Source organism: Arachis stenosperma, chromosome 6 (assembly GCF_014773155.1).
Source record: "Arachis stenosperma cultivar V10309 chromosome 6, arast.V10309.gnm1.PFL2, whole genome shotgun sequence".
Lineage (NCBI taxonomy): Eukaryota > Viridiplantae > Streptophyta > Magnoliopsida > Fabales > Fabaceae > Arachis > Arachis stenosperma.
In genome coordinates, this window is record NC_080382.1 from 66,054,659 (window position 1) to 66,079,951 (window position 25,293).

The 25,293-nt window shown below is 32.5% G+C and overlaps 1 protein-coding gene across 1 annotated transcript; it reads right to left on the bottom strand.

The window, feature by feature from the left end:
• Window positions 1–3,527: 3,527 nt before the first annotated feature.
• LOC130932542 (probable prolyl 4-hydroxylase 9) lies at window positions 3,528–8,150 on the bottom strand. Its single transcript, XM_057861882.1, has 8 exons — window positions 7,893–8,150; window positions 7,691–7,813; window positions 7,017–7,174; window positions 6,144–6,246; window positions 5,104–5,199; window positions 4,474–4,539; window positions 4,248–4,367; window positions 3,528–3,740 (listed from the first exon to the last, which is right to left on the bottom strand). The coding sequence occupies exons 1-8, from the start codon at window positions 8,022–8,024 to the stop codon at window positions 3,654–3,656; spliced, it is 885 nt and encodes a 294-aa protein (XP_057717865.1). The 5' UTR covers window positions 8,025–8,150; the 3' UTR covers window positions 3,528–3,653.
• Window positions 8,151–25,293: the final 17,143 nt, after the last annotated feature.

Consider the following 25,293-nt stretch of genomic DNA (forward strand, 5'->3'; position numbering starts at 1 on the left):
TATCTTGGTCAGATCACAGCAACAACAACTCAATCAAAGCACAACAAGAACACATCATACATTAATTTATCTCAATTACATTGAGGACAAGATTACAAAATTCCAATCTCTGACTTTTATACTATTATAATCTACAATGTCTACCTACTTAGCCACCATAAACATAATCAAAGCCACATTCAACCCAATCAAAATACACATAAAAATTAGCCACAACTCAACCCTCTTCAGATTCTCTTTCATGTCATTCACCACAGACAGTTCCATCATTATCCTTTGAATTTTCTGGCCATCCCCACAGTCAACATTGATTCTGCCTTTCTTTTTGGGTTCTGATTTGCCCAGCATATTACTATTCTCTGAAGAAACTTCTCCTTCCACGCATTCCGCTTGTATTTCATCCAACCATTGGAAATACGCGCAACGCGTTTCTGTGTTCTGGCGCAACACGAAGAGTTCAAACATCAGAGAATAATCAAAATCTAAAAATGAATAAGAACAGACGATACAATAAGAAGGGATATTATTCTATTTCCTCACATATTCATCACAATTCCAATCTTACCTTCCACAGAGGGCAGCGTAGAAACCATCTATCAGGGTTGCTACTTGTCTTCGACTTCAACGGAACCACTGGAAGGGGACAAAAGCAACAGCCATCGTAACTTTTACTCACAATGCCCGAAGCACCATCCACGTCGCAGGCTTGCATCGAGGGCTGCCTTCTCAGCGTTGCAGATTTTCCACGAGCCCTTGCAGAATGCATCTTCCAATCTTGGATCCCCTACTGCGAATGAACGAAGAGAGAGCGTTGTTGATTTGGGATTAGGGCATAGGCTAATGATTTGGGGGCAAATTGAATTCCAATTAACCTAATTTCCACCTAGGCTAGCAATTTAACTAATTAGAAATGACAACTCAATTAAAACAAGATTTGTCAGCATAATCCGGTGACCACGTAAGCATTGTCCTCACCGGAGCTTAGGTCTGGCCAGGTTATGGATACGTTTGTCAGATTTTAAAATCAACCAGGTACCATTTTGTCGTTTACAATGATCAGGTACCGAAATGTCAGCGTTTTAATCTTTCGGGTACTGATTTGGTCATTACCTCAAATAAAAAAATACAATAAAAAACATAAAAATCAAAATATGAAAGAGAATTATAAAAAACTAAAATATTTATCTTGATAGTGATTGAAACAAATTTGAGAATCTTGATGAAAAAAATTGAAATGAAAAACTACAAAAAATTAATGTGAAAGTATATGCTTACTTGTATCCTTTTTATAGAAGATAATGAAAGGTATGATTGGTAGAAAAGAAATAAATTTTTCATCTAATTTTTTAATGGTAATCAGTCATCATCAACGTGAATGCAAAAGTTATAATTTTTAGCTTTACGTGAACGTGAGTTCAGAGGTCAAATCACTTCTGTGTTGAGAGGTTCCAAAAGTTGCCAAACACAAAAATAAAGCATTCAAGACACTCAACCGCACTTTTTTCTTCTCCAATGTAAATCCCAAACACACCCTTTAATAAATTCACTTCAAAGTACACAATAGTTCCACTCATACCTCATCGTTGCTTAACATAAGTAAATAAGACATCAAACATTAAAATTAATTCAATTAACTAATTTGATCACAACATTCAATTTACAATATTAAACCCTAACGAAACTACCAGCTTTAGCTATGATGTAACATCATCGTTCTTGAACATATAAATCTTTAAACAACTTCTAGAATAAAACAACTCCTCATGTTAAACTCCGGCTCCAAAATAAATAATTAATTACACACAAAAAATTAACTGCACAATAAATCACCATACGTTTCATTCCATTTATTGACAGCTCTTTAATTCACATCAACATTATTACACCTATCATAACCAAAAAAATAAAATTTTTCATGCATTCGAATATAACAACCCATGTTCTCATAATGAACTACTTTCTACTCATTAGCCCAAAATATATAATGGCTCAGCTCATTTTATAGAACGGCTAACGTAAATCCCAACAAAGAGCCAGCTTATTGAAGGCTAGGATAATAATGATAAACTATAAATTAAGCACTAGACAAATTGACACACTGGTCACTTGCAATGCATACACTTGTTTTATTAATATTACACAACAAAATTATTCCATCAAATCAACACCATTAACATAATTTAGATTAAATCTATACACTACAGAAGATTGGAATAGAAAATTTTCATATTTGTACAGTGGTATACGTGATAACCTTCCTATAATTATATATAGATAGGATTATAAATCTACAATAAGGGACAAACCTACACTTACAAAGGAAGGGGCATTTGCCCCCCACAATTTAAAAAAAATTAATACTTATATGTTTGTTCCAAAATAAAATATAAATAACTTTTTTGTATTTTATGTTAAAAAAATATTTTGTTAAACTTAATATATAATAATAATTATATTATTAAATTTAATTTAATATAAAAAATAAATAAATAAATTCAAAAAATAGTGATAATAACTTCATTATATTAGCTAATTAATTAATAATTAAATTGAGACTTGATTTTTTAATTAAATACAATTTAAATTATTAGTAACTTTTTAAAAATTATTTAAAATAGAAAACATATTATTTATATATTAATATATTATAATTATTTTGGTTAAAAAATTTATTTATACCATAAAGACTATAATAAGTAAACTTGATAATTAAATATGAGATAATAAAAAATAAAATATTATTTAAGAACATATATAGAAAAATAATATTTAGTCATGTTAAAAATAAAAAACAACTATTATAAAAAAATTTTTGTTATTTTGAATATTATACTGTGTATACAAAATTATATTTTTATTATTTTAAATATTATAATAATTGATTGTGTGTATATATCTAGTTCTTATCAATATGTATAGATAGTTCTAACTTAAAATTTTAAATATAATTAAACCAATTTAGATTGGTCAAGTGATCAGCTTAGTCGTTCGCTTAAGTAAGTATTGGGAGTTTGAATTCTATCTTGTATGTGTGGCAATTCATTGCCGGCCAATTGCAGACTCTTAAATGAAATTCAAGTTCAAGACGGATTAGTCCTTAACTTGTTGGGTATTATGGGAAGTAAAAAAAACATCTATACCTAAATTTTATTATATTTTTTGCCCCCACTATTAAATTTTTCTGGATCCGTCACTGTCTACAACCCTTCTGAATTTCATAAAGATTGGGTAAAGAGCATGAAATGATGACAGTTATGTCTTGAAAACCCTTTTTCTCCGTACTTTAAAAAATAAAAAATGGAAGTTGCTGTTTTCACTTATCAAGTGACAGATTCTTATTATTCCTGTGTTTTAAGAAGGTTTCCAGTAAGTTTCATATCATATTATGCATGACATCAATTTTTTTACCCCCTATTTAAATCATGTGAAGAAGGTGAAAGGTGGAGGCCACTACGGCTGATGACCAACTAATCATGTATGCTGCATGCATGACACCAAATTTTACACTATCATGCAATTTCAGCATCTGACCAAAATTTTTCCCTTCATTATTCATTTGATCATAAAAGTCAAATTGTACGGCATACATGTAGATATTACAGAAGATACAAGAGGCAGGAGAGTAGAACGATCAATTTATTAAGAGTTTGAACCTAATCATACTGTTCTTGATCCCTTACCCACTTTGTAGCCACCCACTTCTCCCCTTTTATCACAGGGCAGCTCCCATGGAGCGATGTCTGTCAAATAATAAGATAAATGAGTCAAAACAATTGGAATTCAGTTTACACAACACACATTATCATCATGACAAGAAAACTGACAAAAAGCATAACCATCTTTTTATTTGGTAACCTCATGAAACGTTGATAACTGTTGAGTGAGGAAAATTTACTTGCTAAGCAGGTTTTTTGCCACCTAAGCTGAATTTTTATCTAAAATATAACTAAATGAAATTATTGTAGATTCAAGATTCGTCATTGCTTGATGAGTCGCTAAGACTCTAAGAGTGTGTTGAGTTGTCTAGTTGTAGAAAAAGGGAAGGGCTTGAACTGTAAACCTTAGTCCATTTCACATTTCAAACTCTTCCCTTTCTTCCATTTCCCTCCAAAATAAAAACTTGCAAACATATTCTAAAGAGACATGATAAGTTTAGAACCTATATTCACATTATGTTTTTGGGTTGTTGATTTAGCTTTTACCCAGATGGCAGCTAAATAAGTTAAAACTGGTGAGATAGTACCTACCGGATCTATTGTACCATTAGGGAACAATGAATAAAATAGTAGCCCATCGCCCTGGCGTGGCCTTACTTTTAGACCAATGCAGCTCTCGTAACTGTAGCTACCATCCATGTTGGAGCCATTCTGCAGAATAATAATGCCAAACTACCGGTGAAAAAAAACAAAAAAACAAATGCGAGCCATGTGAATCGAGATCCAATGGCAATAGTCATTCCATAATAACTATTACCTCAAATGGGAACATTGTCTCGCCACCTTCCTGAACATCAGTTAAATACAACAAAAATGAAGCCACCTGCAGGGTTAACCAAAGCTGACATAAGAAACAAATTCATTAAAAGCATGTTTTAATTAGGTTAGCTTTGTAGGCAACACAACTTATAATTCGCTATGCTATGGATATAGCTTTATTTATGTACAAGTGTATGACAACTAAATGAAAGCATACATGCTGTAACACTAGTTGATAGAAAGAGTAAATAATTTTGGTTCTCCAGAACTAATAAGACTTCACGTGATCCTCTATTTACAGATGACATCAAAATGGTGTTCTTGTTTTCTTTTACAAGGCTTCAGCTTAACCATACTACATTGGTCATTTGATGATACAATCAATGCCAGCCATCTCATCATTTTAAGGAACAATGGTGGAACTTTGTTGACCACTTTCAGGACACAAGTTGATAATGTAAGACCCTTTGATTTGGTCAAAGTTCAAGAGCTAAAGGTGTAAAGAAAGCAAACTACTAAGAAAACAAAGTATGATACTTGTAAAAGTAATTCAAGATGAATTAAGAGCATTCACAGAGAGTGTTGCACCAAATTTCAAGTATAAGCATGTTGAAAACTTCAGACATACCCTTTGGCTTTTTTGTGGGCCATATTCAGAGGGATTGAACGCATCATAATGAGAATTATATCTCTGCCCGATCTCATAGCGTAAGATATTAAATGCCTGAAACATGGTGATTCCCCAGACAATTTAAAATCACCCTGAAAATGAGAGAGGTTTACAGATTCAACAAAATCATAATGCACCTGAGTTATAGATAACATAGAGATCAGGAAAAAACCCAAAAATATTAAATAGTTTAAGCACAAAAAACCACAGGTCTAGATGTGATTAGACTTGCTTTCTTCTTCTGTGAAAAACAAAATATAACATTATGGTTAACTAAAAATTTAGATCAACAGCTACACCACCTAGCCCAGACAGGATTTTGGATTAGACTTATTGAAGTGAGAAGTTTTAAAAATCAAGGTAGGTGAAGCTTGTCAACGACTTTGTTCCTGCCATAGAAATGCCATTGGTAGGTTAGGTTGAAAACATGGAAGACAGCAGAGAAAAATAGTTGGAACATAACAGCAACATGGGGATGCTACTCTGCGGTGTTATATATGAACACAGAAGGCGCAATCCCATGTCAGGGTAAGCGGTAACACATGTTAACAACATTTGCATCAGAATACCAAAAACATAAAATAAAAATAAAAACAAAAAAATCATGCGTGAAATATCGTAATCAATAGAATTTCTCACCAATCACAAGAAACAATTTACCTTTAAATGGTGTAAATTGAGAAAGCCATTCTCTGAATTTCCCTCATTACCCCACCTCATTACTGTTCTATAATATTTATTGAATTAACAAAAGTTGAACCATTTTACCCTAGATTTATTTCACTTGCATCACAAAAGTAATGGATAAGTTTCTGGATTTGCTACAAACAGAAAATCAGTATTCTAAGACCTGTTATCGTAGATTGAAATTCCCAAAAAGGAAAAAGAAAAGCATTTTAATAAAACAATAAAACGTGAGAAAAATAATTTCATCACCATTACAGGATTTTCTAAAATTTCTTTTATGCAATATGGACAAAGCTTAAAAGAGATGTTACCTCTCCATGAGACCTGGGAATCATCGTTGCTCTAGCAATTTTTTCTTCAATTACCTCTAAAGTCCCAGTTTTATCCTCAGAAGCACTAATAAACACGCCAGAGCTGTTTATCAGAAAGAACATTATTAGACACAAAACCATCTATTGCAACCTATCAACTTAAGAGAAATGATTTATGATATAGTAACAAAGCCTCTCTATGATCAAATGGTCTAAGAGTCGTCACCAAAAAAAAAATGGTCTAAGAGTCAACAGTTGTGGTCTCCCATTCTTCTAAATATATGCTAATTGTCAAGGTATCAAACTAAGCTTTTGGAGAGATGGTTTATAACAAAGTTCAATAACTTCTATGACCAAATGGTGTATACTATAAAGTTCAACCCTTATTTTCCCCATTCTTCTTGATACATGTTAAACTTCAGCACAAGGAAAAATGTGCTTCTTCATGATCCATGCGTTAATCCAAAGAGACTTTTGCATGTGGAGGCATGTTAAGATATAAAAACATTTTTTGCCTTTACTTAAAAACTTAAGCTTTTGGGAAGATAGTTTATGACAATAAATTTCAGCTCAAGATAAAGAAGGGCCTATCATTCTCCTCGTTTCCAGGTCACTAAGCTTTTTTGCACAGGTGAATGTAAGTCCCTCTACCTTAGAACTTACAACATAAGCTTTTAGAAGAAATGATTTGGCATGATATGACATTAAGTAACTAGATGATCAAATGTCCATAAACTATTTTAGGAGATCATAACCAAAATCACTCACCAGAATATTTTCCAGTTTATGACAGAAGTAAAGCTAACTATTGTATTTCGTCCCGTTTGTAGGGAAACCATAGAGTTAAGTATTAGACAGTGACCTACACGCTACCTTGTTCTAATTCCCTTGGTATTCTCCTCCGTTTCTCCCTTGCGCAATGCCAAGGTTGATGGTTTGAGGCCTGCCTTTGCAATATCAACTATACTTTCACATTGTTCCGCAGTTGCAAAATTTGGAAAATACAGAGCTCGAGGTTGCCAGCTCAAAACCTAGCAAACAAAAGAGAAATTTATTTTCTTTTACGTAAAAAGACATTTTTTTGAGAGTCAATACAAAAGGACTAACTTCATAATTATGGATATGATGCAGACTCGGAATATATCACAATCTCTTGAACAAAGAGCAGAGATAATTTGAGTCAACCTGCCATTAAACAATCTCAAGCGTAACGCTGACCAAAGTCAAATAACTTCATACCAATGCCTAGAATTCAAAATTTAAGCAAAACTAATCTAGAAAACTAGAATTGCAATTCCACAAACTTATTTCATACAAGCTATACCAATTGAAAAACAAGGCCTAAAAGGAAACATGCCATTCCCACAGAAAAAAAAAATCGCTGTAACCATGAAATTCAAATCTCAAATACAAACAAGTTCACCTAATCAAGCAACTCCACGACTTTGAACAAAACAGGCAAGGAATTAAAAAACAGAAATAAAAATTAAAATTGAATCACTGGCAACAAGTTCAGTTAAGGATCTGAGTGAAACAAAACTGCGCACCTGAAAAGGAATCGATGTAATGGAATCGTCACCGGACTCTCCCGCCAGCAACAGATTGTACTCCGTCTCCTCCTTCGTAGATTCTAGAAGCCTCGGTCCCGGCCTCATGCCATGTCCATCGTCCTGCGAATTCTCAACAATCGATTACTTTATTATTATTATTATTATTATTGATAAAAAAAATGGAAGAAAATGAGTTGACCTGAGAGTGAAAGAAGAGAGCAGAACCGAAGAATCCAGCGAGGAAGAAGAAGATGCAAATGAGGAAGACGTAAGGAAAACCCAGCTTGTTCGTTCTCAAGCCCCAGTTTCCTTTCACCGTTTTCACTTTCATTGTTTTTTGTTCCTGGTTTCTCCTTGCTTGTTCTGAAGCCTGTTATAGTGTCTGTGTGCTACTGGGTCAATTTTTAGTTTTTTACAAACCAACAGCGGTCATTTAACGGAAACTCTTATGACAAAAAAAAAAAATAAAAAGACAAGTCGATCCTGGCGGAACATTTAAATCCTTGACCGACCTCTTTAAAATTTGCATATATCCATTATTGAATATAATTTGTCTAATTTTAAAAAAATTTTTATGTGTGAATTTATATCAATAAGATCAGCATAAGAAAAAGTACGTTTAATTTTTTTATTGAATCTAATAGACTCAAATAAATATGAAAAATTGATATGTCTAAATTTTAAAAAAGTTAAGAACAAATATATTTTTAAATTATCAAAGATTTAAATGTTTACAAATTAAAAAATCAAGGACATATTTATTCCTTTTAACAAAAAAAAAACACTCTTATGGTCGAGCCAAATTTTAATAATTTTTCTCTACATTTAATAGCCATAAATATCAAATTATCGTCCACAAATAAATTTTATTAATTGATATCTATAAATCGAATATAAATTATATTCATATATTGACTCAAATGTGTAAATTCTATTAATTTATATATATAGGTATAGAAGTAAATTCTAACTTATCTTCTTTCAAATAAATGATAAGTTATCCTCTATAATAAATCTAATAGTTATTAGACAAAATTAATTAGAGTTATACTACACATACAAGTCTTTTTATCTTACAAGTTAGACCAAGTCTAAAAAAAACTATATTCACCCACTGGAGCGTGATAACATGCGCATCATTCAACCGTTTTCAAAGCGCGCTCTCACTCACCATTATGAAAGACGCTTCTTTTTCTTCGCATTCCTCTTTCTCCTCCTCTTCCTTCTTCTTTTCCTTCTTCTTTGCGTTTCTCCTCCTTTTTCTTCGCGTGTTTCATCTTCATTGTTTTTTTATTACTGTTGTTGCTGCATTTTTTTCTTCCTCCTCTTTCTATTGATTTTTTAACATTATATATTTTTTTCTTTGTTTAATTTTTTCTTCTAAGAAAAATTATAAGAAAATGAAATAAGAATATGAGGAAGAAGAAGCAGTAGAAAATGAAGAGGAAGAAGAGGAAGAGTTTTGAATTATGCAGAACTTATCAGAATAAAAATACACCCAAAATTTCTTAAAATACATTCAAATATCTTTGTGTTACACCAAAATATCTTCGTATTACACCCAAATTTGCTGTAAATACAGAAAAATATTTTCTCTAATGCGAATTTTTTTTCTTCTTCTTCTTCTTTTTATTTCTTTCTTTCTTTTAGTTAAATGAATGTAAGTTCATCCTCTTCCAAGTAATTTTACAGCATTATGTGTTTCTTTTTCTTCTTTGTTTAATTTTTTTTTTAGTTTTATTGTTGTTAAGAGAATAAAACAAGAAGAAACTTGAGACGGTAAATTAAAAAAGAAAAGATGAATAAAAAGAAAAAGATGATGATGATGGTGATGATGATAAAAAAAAAAAGAAACAGCAGTAGAAGATGAGAAAGAAAAAGAGAAAGAGTTTTGAATTATGCAGAACTTATCAGAATAAAAATACACTCAAAATTTCTTAAAATACATCCAAATATCTTCGTGTTACACCCAAATATCTTCGTGTTACACCCAAATTTGTTGCAAATACAAAAAAATGTTTCCTCTAATGTTATATTTTTTCTTCTGAATTGAATCACACCTCAGCCACTTGATTAAATTTAAAACAATAATCAATTTCGTTATGGTTCAATTGACAATCTGAACTTGAATTATTTATTATCTTCAACAATGAGATAACTGACGATGGAGGAGAAAGAGAAAAAGAAAAGAGGAAAAGAAATTCCAATGAAAAAAAGAGGAGGAGGAAGAGGAAGAAGAGAAGGAGAAGGAGGAGGAGGAGGAGGTGCACGTGGTGGTGGTGGTGGTGGTGGTGTTGATGACGACGATAACGAGAAAGAAAAATGAAGAAGAAGAGACACAGAGAAAAACGTAAAAACACGTGAATATAAATGACTTGTATGAAAAAGCGCATGAATATAAATGACTTATATGAAAAAAAAAACGCTTATACATGGAGAATAATTCAATTGATTATATCATCAAATTAATTAATATTAACTCTTAATTTAGCTTGAATTTTGACAAAGAAACTAATTTATTGCAATAAACCAATTTTTAAACTTTATACCTATAAAATCACACAATTTTTATATTAATTCCATTAACATTTATATAATTCACCCTTATTCAATTTACACCTTATCTATTTTTTTATTTTAAAATTTTGTGATTTGGCCTCTTGATTTTTCTTTTCGTTTGTTCTTTTTAGCTTTTTAGTTTTTTTTTTTTAATTGTTCTCTATGAAGAACACTCACTTTTTTTATTTGTCGTATTTATGTGTCGGATAATATTTCAAACACGACATTTTTTGATACTCGTTAGATATACATATTTTTTGTATCTAATTATATCTTAATAAAAAAATTTTAAACATGTTTAGATATACCTAAATACCATTATGTGTTAAAGTGTCCAACTTTATTTTTAACATATATTCTTAAAATAAATTTAAAAATAATATATATTATTAATTATTAAAATAAAATATTTTAAATACTTATATAATTAAAAAATATTAAAAATAATTAAAAAATAAATTTATATTTTAATATTAATAAAATATAAAAATATTATTATAATTTATTTAAAAATATTTTATATTTAAATATATAATATCTATATGTTATACAAATTTTAAATTTATGTCCATATATTTCGTACCATATTATATCCTGGGTCCATCCTAAAATATACTTAAATCGTAGACTCGTGAGTTGCTTATTCATTGGATTCGGTTTTTTTTTTTTTTTTTTTTTCTGACTTAAGGATTCAGAGAGAGAATATATCATTCTAAATCTGTGCAATGTCTCAATCTTTTATTAGACTTGTTATTAGTTTAGACTCGGTGCATGTGTGTACTTGCACTAGTTTTGTCGTTTAGTTGATATTCTATTGTGCACCTGTCCTCTTACTACTTGCTGTGTTGTATCCTTTGTCTCCCGAGTGTAGTAAGTAGTATTCGTGACACCATGATGAAAAATTGAAAACTTTATAGTGCCTAAAAATTGTTACAGCATAACATTGTCCAAGTCGATAAGAGAAAGGATGTCGCTAACGATTGCTTTAATTTGGTATGAGGTAATTTGTCTACTCTAAATCATTATCAATTTCTATAATTAAATTATTTGGGTCTAGTAGTTTGCTCTCTTTGCTAAATTATTATTCTGAGAGTTATTTAAAATTGAATTGTTTTTAAATTTGGACATAAAATTTAGAATTTTTCTGAAACAGCATTTAATTTATATTAGTATTAAAGTGTCGTCATTCTAATTTTTCATGAAGGAGTGGAAGGTGATATCTGTAAAAAATTTCGATGCTTAAATTAACAAGAACTTTAAATAAATTTTTTAGTAAATTAGACTCTAAATATACCTAAACGAAAAACTACATCAAGATATTTACATGACACAACCTATAAGATTTAAACAAAAATCTTCTAAGTTGGTGTGAAAACTAAATAAAAACCTTTATAGCTTGAAACAAGCACCACATGAACGGTTTATAAAATTAAGTAAAACCCTTTTTTCTTTTGATTTTAAATCAACTAAATCTGAGACTTCTTTCTTTGTTAAACATGATTCTACTTGCATTATGTTTTTATTATGCTATGTTTGTGACATTATATTGACTGGAAGTGATCCTACTGCTGTTTCTAACATGATTCGACAGTTTTATAGTATTTTTTCACTAAAAGACCTTGGCAGTTTACACTATCTTCTGGGGTGTAGAATTTTATCAAACTAGAGTTGGATAATTTCACTTATCCCAAATTAGATACATTACTAGTCTATTGTCAAAGGTTGGCATGACTAGGGCAGCCCCAATGCAACCCCATGATTTTCTCACTACAACTACTTGGTTCTGGATTTAAAATTTTTTGATAATTCTATCCTTGTACAGATCAATGGTTGGGGCCTTACAATATGTTATCATAACCAGATTTGAGCTATCCTTTATTGTTTGCAAAATTAGCCAATACATGCACAATCCCCTATTATCGTAATGGAAGGCAGTAAAACACATAATGCGTTATCTACAGGGAACCAAGGATCATAGTTTAATATTCAATAAGTATAATGACTTTTGAATCTATGGTTTCTCGGATTCAGATTGGGTTACGGACCTAGATATGATTGTAAGTCAGTTTTGGGTTATTGTATTTATCTTGGTATGAACTTGATTTCTTGGTGTTGTAGAAAATAAGTCACTATATCAAGGTCCTCTACGGAAGCAGAATTCCAAAGTTTAGCTGCTTGTGAGGGAGAAATTTGTTGGATTAAAAACTTGCTTTTGAAACTCAATGTTGAACTAAGGACAGCATCTACAACATTTTCAAAAACATACCAGGTCAGTTTTATTATAAAGTGTAGAAATTTAATTTTTATATAATAAAATAAATAATAAAAATAAAATTCACACTATCTAATAACAATATTAAAATTAATTCAAATTATAAAAAAAAAGTGACAAAATCAACTTAAAAACATGTATAAATAATTATAACAACGAAGAAACAACAACAATAATAACAATAATAATATATTTGATGTTCATAATAAAGTAAACTATAAACACACATTCCAAGTTTTAAAAAAATTAATGAGAGTAATTTTTTTTCCTTTTTCATTATTCTTATGTTGTTGTTGTGTTGAGTTTTGGGAGTACAGTGAGTGAAAGAATGAAGCTTTTTACTAATAATGAATTAGTGATTTACAATAATAAATTTTTGTTGCCGATAAAAATGTATTAATAAAAATTTGAATATAATATGTAATAAAAAAAGTACATTTATTAAAACGAAATAAATAAAAAATAATTTAAAGATTTATTGTATTTTTTAAAAAAATTTGATTATTCTTTTTAAATATTACATAAATTAATTTTGTTAATAATTTTAGTATTAATTTTTTTTAATAATTAAATCTTTTTAGTAGTCCTTCAAAGTTGTAACATTCTAACTATCAAAATGTCATGTTTCCAACTGCACCATTCTGATAGCTCGGGTATTATGACAACTTTTAAAATATTTAATACTAAAATATGAGCCTGCTTAAAACTTAAACCGAATTTTTAAAAATCATACGTCCATATTTACAAACATTCCATATCAGATTCTTACCCCTCTTATAAAAACTCGTAAAGATGAGGGCGAGGGAACAGTAACTAATACAACATAAAACATCGTTTAAAACAAAAAGAAAATAACTAAGCTCTTTCAAATTTCATCGTCCATGACCTGAAAAGAGGAAGGACCTGTAGGGGAGTGAGAACATCGTCCTCGAAAAGGTTCTCAGTAGAGGTTTTTTGAGAATTATTATAATAGGATGCGCGAAAATAAAACTCTTTTTAAAACATAGTGATTAATAACCGTCTTATGCATCCTTTTAAAACCCAAAGATTTACCATTAAAAACCTGAAATCCTTTTTGAAAGAGGAAACTGTTATTTTTTCAAAAATTCAAAAGCCTTTCAAAAGGTTCTTCCTAAACAGCATGAATGACCAACTTGTTCCAAGCATAGGTTCATTAAGTCTATGTTGAACCAGTTTAGTTTTTCATACTTCTCTAAACCAAAAACACAACCAAACGCGGCCTTCGGCCTATTTCATAATCATCCATGGCCCTAGACCCAAACAAATCAATCCACAGCCAATTCACCACAAATTTAACCAATTTTAGTTACAAACACAAGTAGGGATGTTCAAGCACAATCAAGCAGTTACATCAAGTAGAGCAATTAGAAATTAGACAGAATTATTCACATATGCAAACCAAGTACAATATGCACACTCAAACAATGTCACATAGATGCATATGATGAATGCCTGCCCTATGGCTTATGAGTCTCATCTGTCGGTTATTAAGCCAACTCGACAAGTCCGGTTTGCTAAACTCTTGGACTATCTCCCGATGTGTAACACCCTACCACACTGAGCCTTATGCTTAAGTCATAAAATAGAGGTGGCGAGGTATTACGATCTCTAAAAGATAAACCTCCCAACCGCCAACAGTGGTCCAAAATGCAAGCACAATTATATCAAACAAGGAAATGCACAAGTAGGAAACAAGTAAGGCAGTTAGGCAATTAGCAAGTGAAGATGCAATCAAATAGGCATTCCAAACAGTTCACACATAATGCAGATGATGCATGCCTATCCTAGTGGCTGATGAGTCTCATCTGTCGGTTATAAAGCCAGCCCGACAAGTCCTGGTAGCTAACCATTGGACTGTCCCTCTGTCGTGCATCCCCAACTCGAGTTATACTCAACATAAATCATAATCTCATATATATCAAACACCCTCTCTAGTGTATATTTACGGGGGCGAACTCATCCAGGACTTTCACAGTGCCCGGCCACACTTACGACATAGGGTTAGCAGAGTACCGAGTCTCCACCTGGAGCACGTGGTAGCTAGCTACTGCTTTTACACATGAAAACTCGTATCACAGATAGGTGGAGTGCAATAATCATAATATCAATAATTCAATACATCATATATGCATTTTAATCACAGCCATACAGCAATATTCATCTCAGCCATTTAGCTATCATCATAGACAGCACCACCCCATCCTCCTCAACAACTCATATCATCATCTTTCATCATAACTCATTATAACATCCTCATTCTTCACCTACAAGTTACCCTCTCCCCTAGCTTACTCTCATTCACTAGGCCTTCTATATCAATTCAAGACTTAAAGGGTGAAATTGGGGGTTTATAAGTGTGAAGTAGTCTTTCGAAAGGTTATGAACTTGTTGGGAACGTAAAAGACTTGAAAATAGAAGCTTTGGAAAAGAACTGGGTCACGTGCGTACGCACAGGGGTGTGCGTGCGCATGCCCAGGAGCATTTTTAAATGTGTGCGTATGCACAGGTCTGTGCGTACGCACAGAAAGCAAAATATTTAGGGTGAGGCGCGCGCACAACGTGTGCTAGCGCCGCCACCAGTGTGCCATTCCCAACGTGTGCGTGCGCACAGGCCTGTGCGTACGCACAGCTCGAAATCCTTCGTTGGTTGTGTGTACGCACAAGGCATACTAGCGCTGCTACCCGTTGCCCTGTCTCCGCGTGTGCATACGCACAAGGTTGTGCGTGCGCACAGGACCAAATTCTCGCGGAGTGTGCGTGCGCACACAAACCAAAAATCACAAATTTTGCAGAAATTGCAGAATTCAGAATTTTAACCCAAACTTCCAAGGTCATATCTTCTTCCACAAAATTCAAATTTCAACCAAATTTAAACCGTTTTAAAGCTTATGAAATTATCTTTCAATTGATGTAAAAATCATCAAATTCTGAAAACAATTGCTCAAGATATGATCCGTTGAAGTTCATCAAAATTCTATTTTTACCAAAACTCATAAACTCCCCATTTTAAAACATACACTTACCAAATCCAATCAAAATCAACCCATAACTCAACCCTTCTAACATTTACCATTTCCAAACCTCTTTCAATCATCAATCCATTGATTATACCATATATAACCAAATTTCACTTCATAAGTTAACATATCACATTCCAAACTCTACATAAACATTCAAGGTATCAATCACTATATACATAACAAGTTTGTTCTTCCAATTATGCTCACCAACAAGGTCCTCTACTCTATCATCAATCCAACATATTAATCGACATTACATACCATATTTCATGTTTCACCAACTAATACAACCACACACAACCATTTACACCATCATTCATGCATATTCAATTCAATCTAAATTATCCCACAACTACATCAACATTCTAAAGCCCTATCCTAGGGTCACTAGCCTACATTTTCACAATCATATTACATTTTAGATATAGAAAACCGAAACTATACCTTGGCCGATTCCCGTTCCACCCAGAACACACTTAAATTCAAATTCCAAGGTTTCCAACTCCACCAATCAGATTTCCAAGCTTGGTGCTCCACCCTAAAGCTTTCTAAAATTACCAATCAAACTCCAATACACACATATATAATGCCTAAGCCACAATATCACACCAAAACAAAATAACTCAAACCCAATGCCACAATATCACACCAAAACAAAATAACTCAAACCCAATACCATAAATTTCATAATTTTCCACTAGGGTTTGAGGTACTTACCAGCCCAAGGATCAAGGGAGCAAGAACAAGCCTTCCTCTCAAGCTAATTTGATCCTATAACACAAGGAGCTCACAAATTTCAATATTTTTGCCCAAAAAACTCGAAATCAAGGGCTGAGAATTCGAAGGTAAAAATGTGACTTACCTCAAGATTATTTGTATGGATTTTGTAGAGCTCGACACCGCGATCGCATGGCTGCAAACGGTGCATCAATCGGAGCTCCGGATCAAAAGATATGATCAATTGAAGTTGGAGCAAGGGTTTGTGTTTTCCTCCCCCTTTCCCCTCTCAATCTCAGCGTGAATGTGTTCTTGAGGGAGGGAGAGAGCTGAGCTTCGTTAATTAAATGAAGCTTGGCTGGGCCATGGGCCCAACTTGGGTCCGATTGGCCCAATCTTGGACCAATTTTTTTAAAATTGGTGTCGAAATTCTTGTTTCAAATTTTTCTATAACATTAAACTATAAAAATCTCATTTTCTCACTTTCTAGAATATATTTTAATTTATGGGTTAATTAGCTATTAATTAACCGGATTTTACACGACGCGCATTTCCATGAGTCTATGCATAACTTTTTCTCATATATATATATATATATATATATATATATATATATATATATATATATATATATATATATATATATATATCAAATCGCTCAATGGGGGTATCATTCCTGAGAATTTATATGTGCCCGGTCACCCTTACGTCGTAGGGTCAACAGAGTATCGAGTCTTAACCTGGAACACGTGGTGGCAAGCCACGGTACTTTACCCAGAGAAACTCGTATCTCAGATAAAAGAAGTACAAAAGTCACAAATTCATTTATTCATCATCATTTTCGCACTTCATTAACAATTCATATCAAATCAATCATCATTCAAGGCATAAGTCACTTTTTCTCAAATCTCTTTACTTGCAAACCAAAAATCAATCCATCTCAGTCTTAACTCTAAAATCCTCATTTCTCAAATCATTTTAAGCTCATAAGCCTCTTTTCATCAAATGTAAATTTTTCTTTTTAAAACACAGTCACCTTCCACAATAACTTTCCAAAACATTTCAAAAATCACACCAATTTAAAAGTCTCTTATGAGAGATTCAAAATCATTCACCCTAAAACAGGATTTCAAGCCAAAACCAAATTAGGTAATCGATTGCTCCGAACAATTTTCAAAACCATTTCTTTTACTTAGACCAAAAACTACTTTCAATTGCCTGATAAAATCAAAAGCATTCCCAATGGCTCGGAGCAAAATTCAGAATTTAAAGAATACTTTAAACTTCTTTCTAAAACGTTGTAAAAATGAGGTTTTATCAATCGAAACTCACCTTCTTTTACAAGCACGTAAACTTCTCCAATTGAAATCCTCAAGTTGATTTCAGGAACATAAACCCTTCTCACATTTAAAACAGCTTAAAACATAAGTTTCTTCTAAAAAGGTCTTGCTCCCAAAAATATAATACCTTTCTTAATAAATAAAGCTATATCATAGTTCTCTTTTCAATAAGCTATTTCAAAACACAATTCATTACTTTAAATAGTTCAAGTAAAATAGTATCAGTCTTAAATTTATGACTTTTCAATTAACATTTCAAATAAAACCTCGGATTCCATAGGAATTTTGGCAGCACCTCCGCTAAAACTTGGACTTTGCCACCCTTTCTGGGTCCTAACCAGACCATTCCGCAACCTTCTTTAATGGGTTTAAAACAAAATTAGTTTAAAATCAAGTTGAGTCCCAAAAATGCATACCCTTTTCATTTTCAAGAAAACCAATTCAACTCAAACCAACCTCCAACGGATTTAACTCAATTTCAAGACTTTAAAGAAACAACTTTAAAGAAATGTTTCATGAACCGTCAGTTTTTGACAAAACCAAACAATAATCCAATCGCGCAAGTATTCATATCCATCCAAGATGACCAAATAACACATAAGACTTATACAATCACTAAAAATACATTTCTCACATAAATATCCATATATAATAATTCTAATTTATAAAGTATAGTTTTCTAAAAATGCCCCTACCTCGATAAGTCGAAACCATAACCCAAACGCCTCACAGAATTTCTTTCATCTCGACCCGGAACCAACGACAACTCAATTCACAGCAATGCATACTTTCGCTATGGCATACACAACTTTAAAATATAACATGCAACCTCAGTTACTAACTACTACCACCATTAACATTGCGAAAACCTTAATAACATACAACAGAATAGTGACTAACAGAGTTCGAAACTGAAATAAAGAATAGCTTATCGTACTAAAGAGGAACGACTAAATGGAGCAGCCGCAACAACAACACTCACAGCAACAACGGCTCAGAGCAATGGCGGCAAAGAAATTGGCGGTGACTGTACAACCGGACACAGACCAGCTTAGCAGCAGCTCTCATGGTAATAACTAACTTAACGGACAAAGAAGATCTGAGGCAAGGTTAGAGCTCACCAAGCAAGCATTGGCTTCAGAGCTGATTTCCGGCAGCGGCAGCGGTGGCGTGGAGCTCCGGCAGTGCAGCAGCAACGCGAGCATAACAATGGCAAGCCCAGCAATGCTGTGGCGATGGCAGCTCCGCGACAACTCCCTCAAGTGCGTCCTCTATTCGCGACTCAAATGGCGGAAGTAGCATGCACAAACGACAACGGGCATGTCGGCGAGGGCAGCTTCCTTCCAACAGCGGCGGTGGGACGCAAACGGCCTCCATCTCCCCGTGGACTCTCCCTCTCTGCGGCTCTTCTTCGACAGTGGCTCTGGTGGCGACGACGACGAGGCTCGGCGGTGGTGACACGTGAAGGCTGATATACCACTATTTTATGGTTTATTTAGTCTTAAATTGAGTTGATTTTTTTCCATTATTCTCACACTTATGCATATAATTCGCATGTTTTACATTTTCCTTCCTAATTTTGTGCTATGATTGAAAACATGCTTCTTTAACCTTAAATTTGCTAATTTTAATCCTCTCTTATTACCATTCAATGCCGTGATATGTTTGTTAAGTGATTTTAGGTTTTCCAGGGCAGGAATGGCTTAGAAGATGGAAAGGAAGCATGTAAAAGTGGAAGGAACACAAAAAATTGAAGGAATTTCTAAGTTGTCAATCCTGACCTCTTCGTACTAAATCGATCATAACTTGAGCTATAGAACTTCGAATGAGGCGGTTCCAGTTGTGTTGGAAAGCTAACATCTGGGGCTTCAAAATGATATGCAATTTGCCATAGTTACCTTGCAGTTAGGTGACGTGTACGCATCGCCCATGCGTGCACGTCGTAGGATCAATGTGACCAGTGCAAGAGGCAAGTGACGCGTACACGTGGATAACGTGTACGTGTGACCAGGAATTGTTCACTGACACGTACGCATGACAAAGTGTCACGTGCTGCACTTAACAGAATTCATTGGGGGCAATTTCTAGGCTGCTTTTGACCCAATTTCTGGCCCAAAATTACTGATTAGAGGCTGCAGAGTGGAGCTGGAAAGGGGGATTGAATCATTCAAACTTTGATTCACACAAATTAGGTTTAGATGAAGAATTTTAGAAAGAGAGACTCTCCTCTCTCTAGGTTTTAGGGCTTTTAGGTTTATTTCTTCTCAAATTCAGATTTCTACCTTTTTTAATTTAGGTTTCTTCTACTTTTATTTGTTCTATTACTTTAGTTTATCTACTTCTCTTGTTGATTCTTTTATGTTGCCAATTTAGTTTATGAATTCCTCTTGTTTCCTTTAATCCATATTAATGCAATTTATGTTTCAAGTTTCTTATTGTTCAATTGCTTTATTATTGTTATTTCTTTGCTTTGGTTAGTTTTAGATTTTGCTATGTCTTGTTAGTTTTCTATGTTTTTATGTTACGCCTTCCAAGTGTTTGATAAAATGCTTGGTTGGATTTTAAATTAGATTTTTATGTTCTTAACTTGGATTGATCAATTAGAGACTCTTGAGTTATCAAAATTCTTTTGTTGACTGGTGATTAAAAATTGCTAGTTGGCTTAGACTTTACTAAATCTAGTCTTTGATTAGGACTTGTGAACTTAAGTTGATTTTGCCCACTTGACTTTCCTTCATTGTTAGAGGTTAACTAAGTGAAAGAAAAAGGCAATTACCATCACAATTGATGATGATAATGAGGATATGAATTCCAATTCTCAATCCTTTCTAGGACTTTTCTTAGTTGTTATTTTATTTCCTTGTTATTTACATTAATGGTCTCTTATCATAAAAATTCCAAAAATACTTTTCCATAACCAATTTTAAATACACTTCCCTGCAATTTCTTGAGAGTCGACTCGAGGTTTAAATACTTCAGTTAATTTTATTGGGTTTGTATTTGTGACAAACAATTTAAATATTGATTGAAGTTTAACTGTCGGTTTAGTACTATACTTGCAACGTGATATTTTTGTGAAAATTTTTACCGATATTTTTCTCCATCAATGGCGGCGCGGACAGCTCCTCCCCCGGCTCTTTCTTCCTCTCTCTCGGATCCCCCTCTGCTCTCATCCCTTTCCTTATTTCCATTTCTTCTTTCTTTCTGTTTCAAAGTGTGTGCATTGTGTTGCTGAAGGAGAAAGGCGGCTGCTAGGGTTTTCTTGAGTAAGGAGAAAATTGTGTGTTAATTAGGGTTAGGGTTTTTGTATGAAAATTAAAAATTTTTTGTTTTAATTTGAGTGGGAAAATTTTAGTAAAATTATGAAATAGAGAATATTAATTTAAAATCTAATTTAATCCTTAAAATTACTTTGAAATATTATTTATTGTATCAAAATACTAATTTGATTCTCCATCAAATACTCTAATTAAATGTATAAGATAATATAATTAATTTTTTTATTCTTAAAACTTAAAGTATTAAATTATAAAAATATAAATTATTTAAATCAAATCATATAAAAAATTTTATCATTTCATAACTACCAACTTTTTAATTTAAATATAGAAAAATAATTCATAATTATAGAGTTTAGATAAAAATATTAATTTATTTCAAATTTAATTAATAAAAAATAATTTTAATTATCTTCAATAAAATAATTTATGAACTTAAAACTATAAACAAATATATAGAATTTAACATTAGTTCATAATAACTTTTCAAAAGTACCGGGTCTTACATTCTACCCACCTTATAAAAAATTTTTTCCTCAAAAATTAACTTAATACACAAAATACTAAAATAGTTTTGAATACTTTACTTTTGCATACTTTAGAAAAGCAGGGGTCTTGGCATATATATGTATATAATTTCACAAATACCGAAAATATTGTAAAACTTAGGTGTAAAGAAAAAGTGTGGTCTAAATCACAAGATGGTCTAAAATAAAGATATTACATGGGGCTACTATTTTACCAAAACTTGAAGTGAAAGAAGGTGCAAGTGTTCTAGTTAGGTGTTTGCAAAAACAAAGGGGTATCTAGATGAAAAAAGTTTGAAAACAAGCCAACGTAAACAAATAGGATAACGTTTGTGCACAGGCCTCGTACCAACTTCAGATCTTCAACTTCCCAACTCCATCAGTCACTTCACAATCCCATGGCCTGTCACAAGCCTAACATCTGCAAACTTTCATGAAGAACAAACTACCACACTCCTTTCAACGTTGCACACTTACTAATCCACCTTTCACGTTCACGAATAGCATTCTAATGTTTCATTTGCTATGCCTTAAAGGTCATACGTGACTCTAAAGCTATCCTCAAGTTTATTCGGAAGGATACAAGATCTTGGAAAAGGACAAGCGACAAGGACAAAATCCGCAAGAGTTTGAAAGGATTGTTGAGATCACAAGTAATCAAGGATGTATAAGGAATGAAAAGTGTCAGGAAGAAAATTAGTTTGGCAATCTCAAGAATGACTCCTGAATCAATGAAATCCGATGGGAATAATAAAAAGAAAAGTAGTGCTGTAATTTGAATAGAAATCAAATTGAATCAAAGAAGTGTGAAGTTTACAGAAGAAACCTAAAACTGAAGATAAAGTTTATAAGACTTGAGATAGGATTAAGAATACTTCCAAACACATTGCTCATAAAGAACGAAAAATTTTTCAAAACCCATTTCACATCTCAAAGAAAAGGTGCGCAACCTACATTTTGTAAAAGAATAGCGAGAGTATGAAAGTGGCATTACTTTAATGTAATTTCATATTGAAATAGATTATGTAGAGTTTTAAAACAAAATAAACACTATTTTGACTAAAAGCAAATCATTTTCTCAAATATTTAGAAAGGTAGTTAGGTGCACACTGAACCAAAAGTATACATGAAACTTAGAAGGAAATCAAAGATTCGTTCAAAAATTTCTCAAGGTTTATATTCAATCAAATGTGTATGAAAATTATAGAAATGATAGAATAAGTCAAACTCTATTTAAAAAGAAAAATTCGAGGTAAGAATTTGCTTATAGGTCAGTAAAGGAAATAAATAGTGTGTTGCAAACAGTTAGGTTTCCGCTAAATAAGGAAGCTTTTCAAAAATTCATTTAAAATAGCGCATGCTAACTTTAAAACAACTTTGTCAAAAAAAAAAAGCTATGGATGCAATTAAGCGAAAAAAATTGATTTAAAATTTCTTAAAAAGGGAATCTAGAACTTGTTTAAAAATTCACATCAAAACTTCAAGAATACACTTGAAATCGCCATCACCTAGGGACATTCAAGAATATTAAGGTGTACTGAAAAAAAATCAAGCCATATAAGAAAGGATCTTAAATCAAGGGAGTTTAAACAAGATCCACGAGGCATGAGACATCAAACAAGCTTTCAATCGATCCAAAAGAATACAAAATTCTTAAGGAAAGACAACTCAATCAATAGTGAATTTTCGAGAAATAACCTTTGACTAAACAAAGATAAATAAGAGGACAAATGGTGCACTAGATTGAAACAAATTCAGAATGACTTGGACGAGTATGAGATTCACAAGAGAAAGAAAACTAAGACTAATGGTAATGTTCATAACAGTAAAAGAATAATTAAAAACAGAACCAATATATCATTCAAAGAAGTGAAAAGCTTAAAAAGGAATTGGTCTGTTCCTAAAAGGAAGGATATGAGCCCAATACTTTTGAAAGAACAACAATTGCATAGACAATGTGTTATACTAAACCAAATTCAAATTAATAATAAATTAAGTGAAGTTTGTCAAATGAAAATCAATGAAAAAGAGGCAAAAATCTTTCTTTTGAAGAATTCCTAAATACACAATCAAATAAAAATATTCGTAAACACTGTAATAAAATTGTTAGAAAATCAAGTTGTATTTAAAGTAAATATATTTCCATAAATCAGTGAAGGAACAGGCGAGGTATTGGAAACAATTAGTTTTAAACTATATAAGGAACTTGCAAAGTTTATATAGAGAAGTATATATCAAATCAAAAGCAGTTTTGTTAAGATTTGAAGAATGGCTATAATTATCGTCAAATAAGAGGAAAACTAAATCACAATTTGTTTACAAAGGATTTGGAATAAGAACTTAAAAAGGTATATTGCATTAAAACAGGTTCAAATGTATATCAAAGAATATATGACTCAAGAGGAAGTGCCTAAACAAAGAAGGTAAATACACCAAGGATTTTAAGCAGACATATACAGTTAGGATCAAACAAGAGGGCACATGAACAAGAGGGCAGGATTGGAAGATAATCCGATCACTTTCTAAGAAAAGAATCACAAACGAGAACCTTAAAGCATACCAAGAAGGAACAAGATACATGATATTCGCAGAGTTCAAGACACCTAACCGAGTAACTTCGAGAAATAGTTTCTAACGTTTCCAAAACCCGCGACCCGCATTATCTATGACTCGCATATCGTCTATGATAACCCATTGGTGCTTCCATATACATAATTCACTAGTGTTAAGCCGGCCAAACTTAATACCAGGAATTATGTGCAAGACTAATGGCATTAATCAATAGACCGTCATATGCATAAAGCTCTAATTCTCGTTATCTGAACGAGACCTATTACTTGACAGACACTCAGAGTATGCAATTGAAGTATAGTCGGTCCATTTCTTAGGCTCTACAGGAAGGACCGTTCTGATATCAAAATGTCACGCTTCTAGCTGCGCCACTTTGATAGCTTGGGTATTATGACAACTCTTAAAATATTTAATACTAATATATGAGCCTGCTTAAAACTTAAACCGAATTTTTAAAAATCATACGTCCATATTTACAATACAAATTATAACCCTTACAGAGAATGCGCGCGCGCGCGCGCGCACACACACACACATAACATTAATTTACAAACATTTCATATCAGATTCTTATCCGTCTTATAAAAACTTGTAAAGATGAGGGTGAGGGAAAAGTAACTAATACAACATAAAACATCGTTTAAAACAAAAAGAAAATAACTAAGCTCTTCCGGACCTCGTCGTCCATAACCTGAAAAGAGGAAAGACTTGTAGGGGAGTGAGAACATCCTCCTGGAAAGGGTTCTCAGTAGAGGGTTTTTGAGAATTATTATAATAGGATACGCAAAAATAAAACTCTTTTTAAAACATAGTGATTAATAACCGTCTTATGCATCCTTTTAATACTCAAAGATTTACCATTAAAAACCTGAAATTCTTTTTGAAAGAGGAAACTGTTATTTCTTTAAAAATTCAAAAGCCTTTCAAAAGGTTTTTCCTAAACAGCATGAATGACCAACCTATTCTAAGCATAAGTTCATTAAGTCTATGCTGAACTAGTTTATTTTTTCATACTTTTCTAAACCAAAAACACAACCAAACGCGGCCTTCGGCTTATTTCATAATCATCGATGGCCCTAGGCCCAAACAAATTAATCCACAGCCAATTCACCACAAATTCAACCAATTTCAGTCACAAACACAAGTAGGAATGCTCAAGCACAATCTAGCAGTTACATCAAGTAGAGCAATTAGTAATTAGACAGAATTATTTACGTAGGCAAACCAAGTACAATATGTACACTCAAACAATGTCACATAGATGCATATGATGAATGTTTGCCTTATGGCTGATG